Source organism: Acipenser ruthenus, chromosome 8, assembly GCF_902713425.1.
Source record: "Acipenser ruthenus chromosome 8, fAciRut3.2 maternal haplotype, whole genome shotgun sequence".
Lineage (NCBI taxonomy): Eukaryota > Metazoa > Chordata > Actinopteri > Acipenseriformes > Acipenseridae > Acipenser > Acipenser ruthenus.
Genome location: NC_081196.1, coordinates 1,450,173 through 1,464,848, shown reverse-complemented (window position 1 = coordinate 1,464,848; position 14,676 = coordinate 1,450,173). Strand labels below are relative to the sequence as shown.

The window sequence follows — 14,676 nt, the reverse complement described above, 5'->3', positions numbered from 1 at the left end:
GGTCTGTTAATAGAGATTAAACATTGTGATGCTAAATCGTTGAACACACGGCCCCACCGCCTTGGGACTCTATAAATAATATAAACAAGCTGACACAGGAGATACACACTATTTACCAATCAATGCACAGGATCAACTGCAACTTCAGCTCGGTACTCTTACCAGATAGTGATCTGTAATAAGCACTCAGAGTCTGGGTATCTTTTGACTGCTGCGAAGTTCCACAAATACCAGTTTCACTGAAGAACGATCCCTCCTGGGCTGGATGCCAGCAGTGATAGTGAATCACCGTCGCTTGTGTGAATTAAGTACAAGCCTCTAGGGAGTGAAAAAATGAATCCAATAGATATCGCTCCTCTGGCCTCTCAGGGGGCATATGTGTGCCGCAAAAGAATGAGTACCACGAAACACTGACAGCACAAGAGATTGGAGCAGTCCCCAGCAGAGAGCCAGCAGGTCAGGGGGGATAAAACAGGGTCTGGATTCAAACAAATAGACGCAATTCACAAGAGATTGGAGCAGTCCCCAGCAGAGAGCCAGCAGGTCAGGGGGGATAAAACTGGGTCTGGATTCAAACAAATAGATGCAATTCACAAGAGATTGGAGCAGTCCCCAGCAGAGAGCCAGCAGGTCAGGGGGGATAAACCAGAGTGTGGATTCAAACAAATAGACAAGAGATTCCTGTGCATGCTCTTCTCACAGTGTAAACTCTGCCTCCTTCTCTATTGAGTGCTGACTTCCTCAACTCACCCTGCCTTTGAACCTGTTGTAAGTTATTAGGGCTCCCCTCCCTCCCTACTGAGCTACATATTAGAGAGTAAAACCTTCACATTACATCTTCTTATTACTGTCCCTTGTCTTTCTGAGTGCTTCTTATTGCAATACTTTCATTTGTGTGTTCTTCTTCGTCTGTGTTCATGTTCTAGTTGCCTTCCGTAGACACAGACAGTATTACAGAGACTAGCTCAGCCAAGGTGTCCTTATAGAAGTTAGAGCCGGCGTCATCTAGCTTGCATCACATAAGTACTGTCAGGAAAGTAGAACAGAAGATGAGCTCCAGAATGATGTGAAAGCACCTTGTCACGAGGTGTGAGTAATTCAAACAATAACTTCTCATTTTGATATGAGAAGGCACCGCTGGTTTGAGTGACAACCAGCCTAATCCCTGGGATTAATAGGAATCAGCTACGAGGTAAGGTAGGCTGAAGGGTCTGAATTCATTTAGCCTAAAACAAAGAAGAATTAGACAGAGTTAACCCAGCTTACCGGATTGAACCACATCACTCTGAGGACCCAGATAGTCAGTGCAAAGTTCACAACCAAAATGATGAGCAGAAGCAGGACGAGCAGGTAGAGACAGCGCTTTCTCCAGCCGTAGATCCCGATTTTGTAGACATACTCGTTGTCCGGCCTCTGCAGGCTAGTGCCCTGCGTCGTGGTGGTGTATTGCTCCCGTACCATCTGCTGGAGAAGACAAAGCTCAAGTCAGTGATAGCCATGGAGTAGAGAGCGATCACAGGACAGAGAACACAGCAAGGCAAGCAGGAGAGGAAAGCCAGGAATCCAGACTGAATTTACAGTGAGGGCCAAAAGTTTAGCATCACCTTGAATTTTAGAGATAATTAAACAAAAACTGTATAAACATAATTTAGATATTTTATTTAACATCATGTAATCAGTGAAACTACAAAATTATATTGCAAAAGTGTACCAGAAGCCATAACAGTAGTACAGTATTTCGTGTTAGATTTCGAAATGTCACATCTTTCAATTTTTGTCAGTTTTTCATTAAGTATATGGAAAACTACAAAGCGGTATGCAATTCAATATGTTAACGTAACATTATTCAGCAGGATTCTGGACTTTAAGAAGCACAATGAGTTAATTCTATAGTGTGACGCCAAACGTTTGCCCACAGCTGTATAAACAAAGGTCCTTTTTATAATTGGATCCAAATCTTTTCTGTTATTCATTTGTTTGTTTTTTTCTCCGATACGGTATATCTTGTAAATGCTAATTAACCCATAATAAACCCCTCTATTGTGACAGGGCAGAATATCTATCCTATGAAGGAGGGATCATTTTACATCGATACACAGTGCATCATTGGCTAGTTACCTCTATATTAACCTGGGTTTATACATTTCAGGACTCTGCTATTTACTGCAGACGCAACACTGTTTAAATCATTAAAGAAGAAATAAAACATTGTATTAATCAGTAACCAATTATCAGTGGGTAAAAGGAAAATGGAAAGAAAGCAAGTCATATAGGAGCTACTATATACAGTGTCGTCCCTCGACACGATTCTCATGCTCTTACTGACTTCCAGGAGAACACATTCACTCGTTGGTATTTACTGTAATACAAGGAAACTGGTTCTGTAATAACAAATAACAACTAAGGCCCTGAGGTTTCAGTTATAGAATGGAAACTCAGGCACTGGACTCAGTCAGTAACAACAAAAGTAGCTACAATTCTAAAAACAATTGCAATTAACTTGCCATCAGGAGAAACCTTCTAGAGAGTGCAGCCAGCTGGAAATTTGAAAAAGATCCACCTCTTCCATGACCAAATACCGGCCCCTCTTTCGTTCTTAATTAAATAAAGCCATGATCCCCCCCTAGAGGTCTCTCCACATTTCTGAATTTCCAACAAGGAATTGGTGTTGTTTGCTCGGGACATGGAATTTGACAAATGTGATTAAGTCTCCTCCTTCGACCAGCTGCTGGTTCACATAAAATCATTAAACAAGCTGCTTTCTGAAGCTCTGAGTGGCTCATTGTCTCAAAAAAGAAGCTGCTCCAGCCACACCTGCCTGCTGGCTTTTTTACATAGAGTTATAAATGCATGGAATAGCCTACCAGGTGACGCAGTAGGATCTAAAACTGGGAACATTTAAAAAATGACTTTTAAATTCGACCCCCCCTCCCCAGTAGAGAATGGTGTGCTAATATGGAGGAGCCTTGATGGGCTGACTGGCCTTTTCTCGCTCCCAAACTTTTCTTCTGTTCTTATGCAATGCTACAACAGTAAGGAAGGGAAGTTGACATGTGCCCAGTTGCCTGGATTGAAGTCATACTTTGGGCTAGATTCTCAAAGCTGCTTACGCCAAAGTTTAGCATTAATGGAATTTATTTCTGAATGGATAAAAAACCCCACTTCCAATTCTAAAATAAATAGGAGACAGCTTAAGACTCCGTGCAAGCAATGCAAATACAAGCCTGAGTAGTTTTCTGTACTTCTGGTTTGGTACATTTATTCATAGGTTTTGTGCTGTTTTCTCTGGTAAAAGATGGGGATAGGCCGAAATGCTCTAAGCATTATATACTGGAATGCTAAACAAACAGACTTCAACATCCATACATTTAATGAGACTTTGATAACCACAGGCAAAAACATGTACTGTATTCATCTCTGCACTCAGTAAACACAACTCAAGTATGTGTGATGCATTGATTAAGCATCAGATACAGTATACAATAACTTGGCTCTAAAGGGTTACCATGCAACCATTAGCAATCACAACCAGCTATACTGCAGGGTACTGTAATCTTCCCCTGGCTGCAGTCTACAGCAATACCACTGAAGCAGGTTCCTTTAAATAAATGTATCATATTACCTTTGCTTGTGTCCTTTAGACTGAGGTTCTATTTTTAATGATCTAGTTTGCAGACACCATAAAGGGTAACACTTTACATGAAGTGTCTCTAATTACTGTTCGTTTATATGCAGTTACTTAGTTAATACATGTGCACCTACACATCATTACAATGGTATTATACATAATTACAATTTACTTTTACATGATCTAAACCTAATTAAACCTTAACACTTCCCTAACTCTAAACCTATCTCTAGTCCTAACCCCCCTAACCCAAATCCTAACTCTAACCCTTTTCTGATACAATTGTGTACTTCATGCAAAAAAAATGTACACTTTCAGTACATTGTAACTATGCATAATAACACTGAAATGCTATGGAAGTACACATGCACTTACTTAGTAATTACTATGCAAATACACTTGTTCCTGCATAAAGTAGACTGTGATTTACTTTAAATAGCATCTATTCGAGAGATGTGCATTTTCTAATGAAATCCATATACATTCCAGGGTACTAGCATGTGAAGTTTGTGCAAAGACATAGATACAGTATTTAAACTGCAGACGTATTGCTTTACATTTCCAGTGCAGAGAGTAAATTAAACATCACAGAATCGTGTATTGCATGCACAGTGCACTGCTGTACCATGAGACGAATGCTCCAAGGGCTGTAATAATTATTTGAAGAGCATCATGGTGCAGGTTTAATGAATAATGAGCAGGTGCAATCAATTATCTTACAGTGTTAATGCGATAACACTCAAATTCATTTTCAAGCCTTGGTCTTCACACGGTTCAATATCCTTGCATCTTTGCAATTGGCCACTGAATAAATTAATATATAGAGGAAATTATTTCCTCACATCATTAGAAAGCGACATGGAGGAACTGCGAAAGTGACTAATGCTTGCTCTCTTTCTATGGAGCTCATGTACCGGGCAGTGTTGTGCCGTTCCTGACTCTGCTCTGTCTCCTGTCGGTGAGATGAGAGGAGGTTAAAAGCTCTAACACCACGAATGCAGACGAGCCCGGCTCTTGTGCACTGTGGTTAAGATGCTCTCTTGCGGTGCGCGGGGTCGCAGGTTTGTGCCCAGCCTCCACCCTGTTTCACTCACATGGGATGCAACCTTAGCCTTGTTCAGTAAAAACACTCAAGAAACTGAGAATGATTCTCGATGGGAGCTATTTTCAAAGCCAGCCTCATTATAATCAGCCCTTTTGTTTTCTAATGGTACATAATGTTAGTCAAGGCATTAAGATTATACATACACTATTGACATGATGTTAAGAGCCGACATCAACCCTTAGCACCTAGCAGCAGCATTGCATTATGGGAACCCCCAGGATACAGTAGTGTTCAAAAGTTTGGAATCAGCAAATGATTTACAGCAAGACAAGGGCTGGGGACTGTACTGCCTCACTCAGAGCCCTACTTACTAAATACCCTGGTATCTCTGACTAGATAATCATCTCCTCTTTAGAAATATGCAAGAGATTTTAATGAACTGTCTCTCCACTTATTACCAATGCAGAATCACTGGTTATGACATCTTCATGTTACCCTCATAAACAGGTTTCTGGCTTAGGACTGCCAAGGACAACGCTACATTGAATACTGTACCAGTCTCGGCAGCCACCACCCAGGAAACCATTTTTTGGGGTAAAACAGAGAACAAATGCTCCACCCAGTCATTCAGCATTGTTAGTAAATGAATCATATTTAGGGTACCACTGAACTTGTGAGACGGATTGCTCATTAAAATCATTAGCTTATTTTTAAAGAGGAGACAGTTTTCTATTCAGGGATACCAGGATATTTAGTGAGCAAGTAGTCTGAGTGAAGTCATCTGACAACAAACTCCCCATCCCCAGCTGTGCTGCTTTCCTAGAAAAAGGAGAACATTTCGGGGCACCATTCTACTTGTGAGATGTCTGGCTCATTAAAATAGTTATCTATTCAGGGATGCCAAGATATTCAGTAACGGGTCTGAGAGAGGAGATATGGGCAATACAATCCCCAGCCCTAGTCTTGCTGGAAATCATTTACTGTTTGCAAACTTTTTAACACTTCTGTAAGTTACAGCTTAACAAAGATACAAAAGAAAAATATGTTTTCATCACATGTAGAGTACCGTGATCCCACAACTCCCTCCTTCCCTAACCGACTCTAAACTTTCTAAATAATGAAGCATTTCATCTCTATTTACAGTAATAAATAGTAATGCATGGATGACACATTGATGCGGTATGCTTTGCTGTAAAGGAAGTTTACTGCATAACCTTCCATCTGCATTAATAGAGTCCAGAAGGAACCCAGGCATGTAAAATGAATCATTTTCTGTTTCCTTTAGAGGCCAGCCTCTATGTTTTTAAATGGTAAATGTCATTTTATTTCTCTAACAGTTCAATACTCCTTATCTGTGTCCTGGAAGAGAAAATGATAACTGCACCTGGTCATTGTAAACACAAAATACTGTACTGTGTACGATCAGTCGTGTTCATTCTGTCAATACAAAATAAACTGAATTCATACCAAACATCTTTTCTATTGCAGTCACACCAATATTTGTACACTATAAGGGTTCATTTGCCTGCTTGTAATCCAGTCATGCTTAAAGCTTACAGCCGATTCCCTTTCATTACATTATAAAGGCTAATAATGACAAAAAAGCATTATGTCTCTATAATGGAACCATTTTAGAATTCTCCTTCTGTAAGAAATTGTTTAACACCTTCAAATGAGGTCCAAGAGAAACTGAAAGTAAATTGATGAGCCTCCCCGACACCAGTCTGTTCCACGGTGGTTTGTACTGTACAGAATCTACCCTGAGTATGCCTGTATAATTCATTCGGCCAGGGTGAGTGATGTGCACAAGATCATGGTTCAGGCAGGTATCTTTCAGCCTTCCATATTCTTTATTGCTTTACTAATGCATTTCAAAAGGCCAGGGACAGAATCGACAGAACTGAGAGCAGTCTTGCTTGCTATATCTTTTGGGTTTAATTATCGCTATTACTTGTTATCTCAAGTTTTTTGCCTTGATCATCAAACCTTTTTTCTGATTCTTTTTTTTTATTTCATCCTGTAAGCTAGGAGAGTTTTGTTTTTTAAAGGCTGAAGGAAAATCATTGAGATGGCTATCAAAAGTAAAGAAAGGTTTACCTTTTCTTGGCAGCGCTTAAATAATTTCATTCATCATCCATGAATGCTATACATTTTCTAAACGTCCTTGTTTAGCATTCTCTTTAAAAAACTATTTTCTGCCAATTCAAAGTGACTGGCTTGGATACTGTTTCTGCAATAACAACTGCCAAGAAATGGTACAACACTTAAAGTGATACCTGTCTGGTCAGCTACTTTTAACAAATCTCTCACCCTGCATCGGCAGAAAAGGAATAACATAAGAAGCAACTTACACTGAACTGCATTCTCCAGCAAAAGAAATGGAAACCCATTGCATTTCAACAATATTAACACAAGATACTGGATGTTCTGAAACTAATACGATACAATAGAATGACAAACCACATCCAAGCCTCATGTAAGCCATACTGTTATAGACTTTGGCCTCTGACGACACTGCATAGGGCCATTCTGTAATGAAGTCCTATTTTTTGAAAGAAGAGAATCATGTTAATGTTATAAAATGAGACACAAAAGACACCGAGAGTGCTTAAGATAATTTTAAAAAACTGGTGTTTTACCTCTTTCAAAAAATTAAGTTAATTAAAGAGGTTTTGAAAATATGGCCCATGCATTATTATCTTGGAGAAGGTGCATGGCTTCCAGAAAGGCTGTTTAAAAGAGGCCTGTGTGTAGTATTGAATCAAACACCACAGTGAATAACACAGATCTGTGTGTACCGGAAGATCTGTTTCCTTTAACACACTGATGCATTACGATGTCAGCTCCTCCATGGGGTTTAATGTTATCATTAGACTTGTTTGCAAAACCTTTCTTTGCAATTATGAAAGACTTCTAGAAATCCTGAAACACCGGGTCTGCCTATTTCAGCAGGAAAAACCATTTCATTAGCAGAATGCGTGACATCAAAAATGATTCAAAGTCGAAAGACCCGTAAGTGACACAGGACTTGCAGAGTAATTTGTGAAAGTCAAATTGTGTTTGTCTCTTACGGCAATTTGTATGCACCACGAGCCTGACAGCTACTTTGTAGAGTTTCACAGACAACAATTTGATTCCTGTTGTTTATAGGCAATTTGTTTATCGAAGATGTGAGGAAAACGCAACACTGAGCATTTATATGAAGCGTGCTGCAGTAAAAAACAAACAAAAGAAAATGTAAATGATGCTGGACAAAAACATCCTAATGACACCTGTCACTCCGGTTCTAGAGTTCAGAACAGTGTTTAGAACTGTGTGTCAGAATCAACAGTCTGGCAGCTCAGCAAAACATTCCCCAGGGCTTGACTGAGTGACCTGAGTGGAAAATGCAACTAACTCCATTCCCCAAGGCTTGACTGAGTGACCTGAGTGGAACCTGCAACTAACTCCATTCCCCAGGACTAGACTGAGTGACCTGAGTGGAACCTGCAACTAACTCCATTCCCCAGGGCTTGACTGAGTGACCTGAGTGGAACCTGCAACTAACTCCATTCCCCAGGACTAGACTGAGTGACCTGAGTGGAACCTGCAACTAACTCCATTCCCCAGGGCTTGACTGAGTGACCTGAGTGGAACCTGCAACTAACTCCATTCCCCAGGACTAGACTGAGTGACCTGAGTGGAACCTGCAACTAACTCCATTCCCCAGGGCTTGACTGAGTGACCTGAGTGGAACCTGCAACTAACTCCATTCCCCAGGGCTTGACTGAGTGACCTGAGTGGAACCTGCAACTAACTCCATTCCCCAGGGCTTGACTGAGTGACCTGAGTGGAACCTGCAACTAACTCCATTCCCCAGGGCTTGACTGAGTGACCTGAGTGGAACCTGCAACTAACTCCATTCCCCAGGACTAGACTGAATGACCTGAGTGGAACCTGCAACTAACTCCATTCCCCAGGACTAGACTGAGTGACCTGAGTGGAACCTGCAACTAACTCCATTCCCCAGGGCTTGACTGAGTGACCTGAGTGGAACCTGCAACTAACTCCATTCCCCAGGACTAGACTGAGTGACCTGAGTGGAACCTGCAACTAACTCCATTCCCCAGGGCTTGACTGAGTGACCTGAGTGGAACCTGCAACTAACTCCATTCCCCAGGGCTTGACTGAGTGACCTGAGTGGAACCTGCAACTAACTCCATTCCCCAGGACTAGACTGAGTGACCTGAGTGGAACCTGCAACTAACTCCATTCCCCAGGGCTTGACTGAGTGACCTGAGTGGAACCTGCAACTAACTCCATTCCCCAGGGCTTGACTGAGTGACCTGAGTGGAACCTGCAACTAACTCCATTCCCCAGGGCTTGACTGAGTGACCTGAGTGGAACCTGCAACTAACTCCATTCCCCAGGGCTTGACTGAGTGTCCTGAGTGGTACCTGCAGCTAACTCCATTCCCCAGGACTAGACTGAGTGACCTGAGTGGAACCTGCAACTAACTCCATTCCCCAGGGCTTGACTGAGTGACCTGAGTGGAACCTGCAACTAACTCCATTCCCCAGGACTAGACTGAGTGACCTGAGTGGAACCTGCAACTAACTCCATTCCCCAGGACTAGACTGAGTGACCTGAGTGGAACCTGCAACTAACTCCATTCCCCAGGGCTTGACTGAGTGACCTGAGTGGAACCTGCAACTAACTCCATTCCCCAGGACTAGACTGAGTGACCTGAGTGGAACCTGCAACTAACTCCATTCCCCAGGGCTTGACTGAGTGACCTGAGTGGAACCTGCAACTAACTCCATTCCCCAGGGCTTGACTGAGTGACCTGAGTGGAACCTGCAACTAACTCCATTCCCCAGGACTAGACTGAGTGACCTGAGTGGAACCTGCAACTAACTCCATTCCCCAGGACTAGACTGAGTGACCTGAGTGGAACCTGCAACTAACTCCATTCCCCAGTGCTTGACTGAGTGACCTGAGTGGAACCTGCAACTAACTCCATTCCCCAGGACTAGACTGAGTGACCTGAGTGGAACCTGCAACTAAATCCATTCCCCAGGGCTTGACTGAGTGACCTGAGTGGAACCTGCAACTAACTCCATTCCCCAGGGCTTGACTGAGTGACCTGAGTGGAACCTGCAACTAACTCCATTCCCCAGGACTAGACTGAGTGACCTGAGTGGAACCTGCAACTAACTCCATTCCCCAGGACTAGACTGAGTGACCTGAGTGGAACCTGCAACTAACTCCATTCCCCAGGGCTTGACTGAGTGACCTGAGTGGAACCTGCAACTAACTCCATTCCCCAGGGCTTGACTGAGTGTCCTGAGTGGTACCTGCAGCTAACTCCATTCCCCAGGACTAGACTGAGTGACCTGAGTGGAACCTGCAACTAACTCCATTCCCCAGGACTAGACTGAGTGACCTGAGTGGAACCTGCAACTAACTCCATTCCCCAGGGCTTGACTGAGTGACCTGAGTGGAACCTGCAACTAACTCCATTCCCCAGGGCTTGACTGAGTGTCCTGAGTGGTACCTGCAGCTAACTCCATTCCCCAGGACTAGACTGAGTGACCTGAGTGGAACCTGCAACTAACTCCATTCCCCAGGGCTTGACTGAGTGACCTGAGTGGAACCTGCAACTAACTCCATTCCCCAGGACTAGACTGAGTGACCTGAGTGGTACCTGCAACTAACTCCATTCCCCAGGGCTTGACTGAGTGTCCTGAGTGGTACCTGCAACTAACTCCATTCCCCAGGACTAGACTGAGTGACCTGAGTGGAACCTGCAACTAACTCCATTCCCCAGGGCTTGACTGAGTGACCTGAGTGGAACCTGCAACTAACTCCATTTCCCAGGACTAGACTGAGTGACCTGAGTGGTACCTGCAGCTAACTCCATTCCCCAGGACTAGACTGAGTGACCTGAGTGAACCTGCAACTAACTCCATTTCCCAGGACTAGACTGAGTGACCTGAGTGGAACCTGCAACTAACTCCATTCTCCAGGACTAGACTGAGTGACCTGAGTGGAACCTGCAACTAACTCCATTCTCCAGGACTAGACTGAGTGACCTGAGTGGAACCTGCAACTAACTCCATTCCCCAGGACTAGACTGAGTGACCTGAGTGGTACCTGCAGCTAACTCCATTCCCCAGGGCTTGACTGAGTGACCTGAGTGGAACCTGCAACTAACTCCATTCCCCAGGACTAGACTGAGTGACCTGAGTGGAACCTGCAACTAACTCCATTCCCCAGGACTAGACTGAGTGACCTGAGTGGAACCTGCAACTAACTCCATTCCCCAGGACTAGACTGAGTGACCTGAGTGGAACCTGCAACTAACTCCATTCCCCAGGACTAGACTGAGTGACCTGAGTGGAACCTGCAACTAACTCCATTCCCCAGGACTAGACTGAGTGACCTGAGTGGAACCTGCAACTAACTCCATTCCCCAGGACTAGACTGAGTGACCTGAGTGGAACCTGCAACTAACTCCATTCCCCAGGACTAGACTGAGTGACCTGAGTGGAACCTGCAACTAACTCCATTCCCCAGGACTAGACTGAGTGACCTGAGTGGAACCTGCAACTAACTCCATTCCCCAGGACTAGACTGAGTGACCTGAGTGGAACCTGCAACTAACTCCATTCCCCAGGACTAGACTGAGTGACCTGAGTGGAACCTGCAACTAACTCCATTCCCCAGGACTAGACTGAGTGACCTGAGTGGAACCTGCAACTAACTCCATTCCCCAGGACTAGACTGAGTGACCTGAGTGGAACCTGCAACTAACTCCATTCCCCAGGACTAGACTGAGTGACCTGAGTGGAACCTGCAACTAACTCCATTCCCCAGGACTAGACTGAGTGACCTGAGTGGAACCTGCAACTAACTCCATTCCCCAGGACTAGACTGAGTGACCTGAGTGGAACCTGCAACTAACTCCATTCCCCAGGACTAGACTGAGTGACCTGAGTGGAACCTGCAACTAACTCCATTCCCCAGGACTAGACTGAGTGACCTGAGTGGAACCTGCAACTAACTCCATTCCCCAGGACTAGACTGAGTGACCTGAGTGGAACCTGCAACTAACTCCATTCCCCAGGACTAGACTGAGTGACCTGAGTGGAACCTGCAACTAACTCCATTCCCCAGGACTAGACTGAGTGACCTGAGTGGAACCTGCAACTAACTCCATTCCCCAGGGCTAGACTGAGTGACCTGAGTGGAACCTGCAACTAACTCCATTCCCCAGGACTAGACTGAGTGACCTGAGTGGAACCTGCAACTAACTCCATTCCCCAGGACTAGACTGAGTGACCTGAGTGGAACCTGCAACTAACTCCATTCCCCAGGACTAGACTGAGTGACCTGAGTGGAACCTGCAACTAACTCCATTCCCCAGGACTAGACTGAGTGACCTGAGTGGAACCTGCAACTAACTCCATTCCCCAGGACTAGACTGAGTGACCTGAGTGGAACCTGCAACTAACTCCATTCCCCAGGACTAGACTGAGTGACCTGAGTGGAACCTGCAACTAACTCCATTCCCCAGGACTAGACTGAGTGACCTGAGTGGAACCTGCAACTAACTCAGAGTTTAGCGGAGGTACATTTCCAAATAACAAACAACATAATTTTGACGCTGACTGATCGTGCCAAATTCACAAAGAAGCACAATTAAGGGAGCAGCTCAAGCAATGAAAAGGTAAAACTATCATTGAGAAATTGCTCGTTTCCTTTCAGTTTGGCTCACTCGTCCACCTGGACCAGTGATCTGCTAGCCAATGTAATGATGCCTACTGCTCAGCTGCATGCTGTGCTGCTTCTGCATTGTGGCTTTTTCTTTGTTCTGTTTGAATCAAAATGTTTTTAAGCAAACACAATGTAAGAAGATATAGTAAATATGGACTGGAGAGGAGGGTTATGGTAGAAAATCACTAACCCGAGGGAAGACTATTGTTACCGACAGGGAGCTACAATTAAGGCCCTGTGAAAATCGCGATTTCACGGACTGCGCGGAAATCGTGAAATTAGCCCAATACCGCGATTTTTACAATATTCTCAAGAAATAAAAACAAATTTCATAATCATTTGTATTTCATACAAAAAAAAAAAAAATCACATTAACGAAACTATACAGCTCTGCTATGTTCCTGCGTGTAATATTCACCATGCATAGAGTGCTGTGCGGGAAATTAAAATACTACACACTGTAAATAAGAAAATGGATGTGTCTAAAAAGGCTAAAAATGTGTCTGCAGCAGATCATGTAAAGCAGTATCCAGCAGGAGTTCTACACAGCGATGGAGGTAAGCTCTTCTGTATGTCCTGCAACGTTACTGTTGCAGATCCACTTTACCTACAGGCTGTTAATTACAACACCGTGTCACAAGCTATTGTAAAAAGTGCTTGAGTAACTTTGATGTTAATTTTGATGTCAGTGCTTTTAGATGCATATTTGCTGTTTAAAAAGATATAATCTGTACACGTAATATATAACATATTTCCGTGCACACTCCGTGAAATACGATACTTTACTATACACTGCTGTGAATTTTAAAGAACATTTTGGTGATTTTCACAGGGCCTTAGCTATAATGCACCCTGGAGGGGCATTTCATTTTCCTCTATGGCTGAGTCTGCAGTACATATTTAATATATGAATCAGTCAAGAAAATAAGCGAGGCCAGGTTGGACAGTAAATACAACTTTATATATTTTGTTTAAATATAGCTGATACAGCACAAGTAAATAAATACATAACAGAAATAAATAAATAACAGAAAATGTTTTTCAAGTTCATACCGCATAGTTAACAAAAGTTTCTCTCTGTCTCCGTCTGGTCTGCAGGCTGTTTGAATTTGTTTGAATTTCAGAAAGTCAGAAAACAGTGACAGTGGCGTTTTAATCACCATTTTAGTGTTTGGAGCACCTTTCTTTTGTAGTATGTTTTGTAATTAATTTTCTGTTAACTCACAGAATCGGTGTTCAGCCATTTTCTCTTGTGAAGGGTGTAGGGGAGAAAGGCGTGGGACTGACAGTGATGTGAACCAATCACATGACAGACGGAGACTATTGACCGGTGGTGTAAGGATGTTAGGGCAATAGTTCAATCTATTTTTCCTTCTATGGTGAGGTTTTACTCAATCACAGGCCAGGATTTCCAATCACTGATTCATATATATATATATATGCTGCATTGCTAGAACAAAAAAAATAAAATGAATGAACAGAATGTCACAGTACCCATTCGTGCAGCTGATGAGTGAACCCACATTACATAGCTGGATTGCAACCATGTGCTGAAGATGAGGCTATAATTCAATTTTAACAGACACGTTTCTCTTTTCTAAATGAAGATCAGGCTGTTGGATGAATGGTACTACAGCCTAATGCTTTAAAAGCGGTGGAGCTGCATTTCCGCTTGCAATTTGTCATCGTTGTGTGACTCACAATTAGCGTAACTTTAAAAGGAACACTTTATGCCCTCTGAATTTGCATGCTTTTTACAAAATCTATTAGTTATACCATTATATGTGTTCCTAAATCATCATTTACTGCTGCTTCTGCACTCGTGGGTATTTGGCATGTGTAATAAAGTCACCAGCACATTGTCAGTTGTCAGTGATCTTGTCAGAAATTCACCCCTGAAAGGGAGATTCAGCTGCAAAGGAGGCAGAGTGGAGCAGGAGGAAGCACAGCAGGGTGCAGGTACCCTAAGTCCCAGGGGTAAACCTGGGAGAGAAACAAGAGGGGCTGTTGCATCTTTAAAAGCGGGAAGGTCAGGTTTACAAACTGAAAACATGACTGAATGCCGCGACAGAAAATGGTTCTTTACTGTCCTTTTTTCATCTTCTGTAAACGACTCGATTAACCTTGAATACAGCGCTACCACAGACGGCTTTGCAAAGCTGCCATAAGTGGCTCTAGTGCAGGGAACCGACACAGCCACTGTCTCTGAAGAACTCTTAATGAGGGTCTTTTGTTGCACTGGTTT

At 43.3% G+C, this 14,676-nt stretch overlaps 1 protein-coding gene across 4 annotated transcripts in view; it reads right to left on the bottom strand.

Moving 5' to 3' along the window:
• The window catches only part of LOC117972793 (gamma-sarcoglycan-like), a 65,001-nt gene that overhangs the window by 34,596 nt on the left and 15,729 nt on the right, over positions 1–14,676 (bottom strand). For 2 of the 4 annotated variants that reach the window (XM_059027965.1, XM_059027966.1), the window contains exon 2: positions 1,267–1,464. In XM_059027965.1, the coding sequence (XP_058883948.1) occupies positions 1,267–1,461 (195 nt within the window). In that variant the 5' untranslated portion in view covers positions 1,462–1,464. The remainder of the gene's footprint in view (positions 1–1,266; positions 1,465–14,676) is intronic. The other 2 variants (XM_059027967.1, XM_059027964.1) reach the window with 1 other exon arrangement.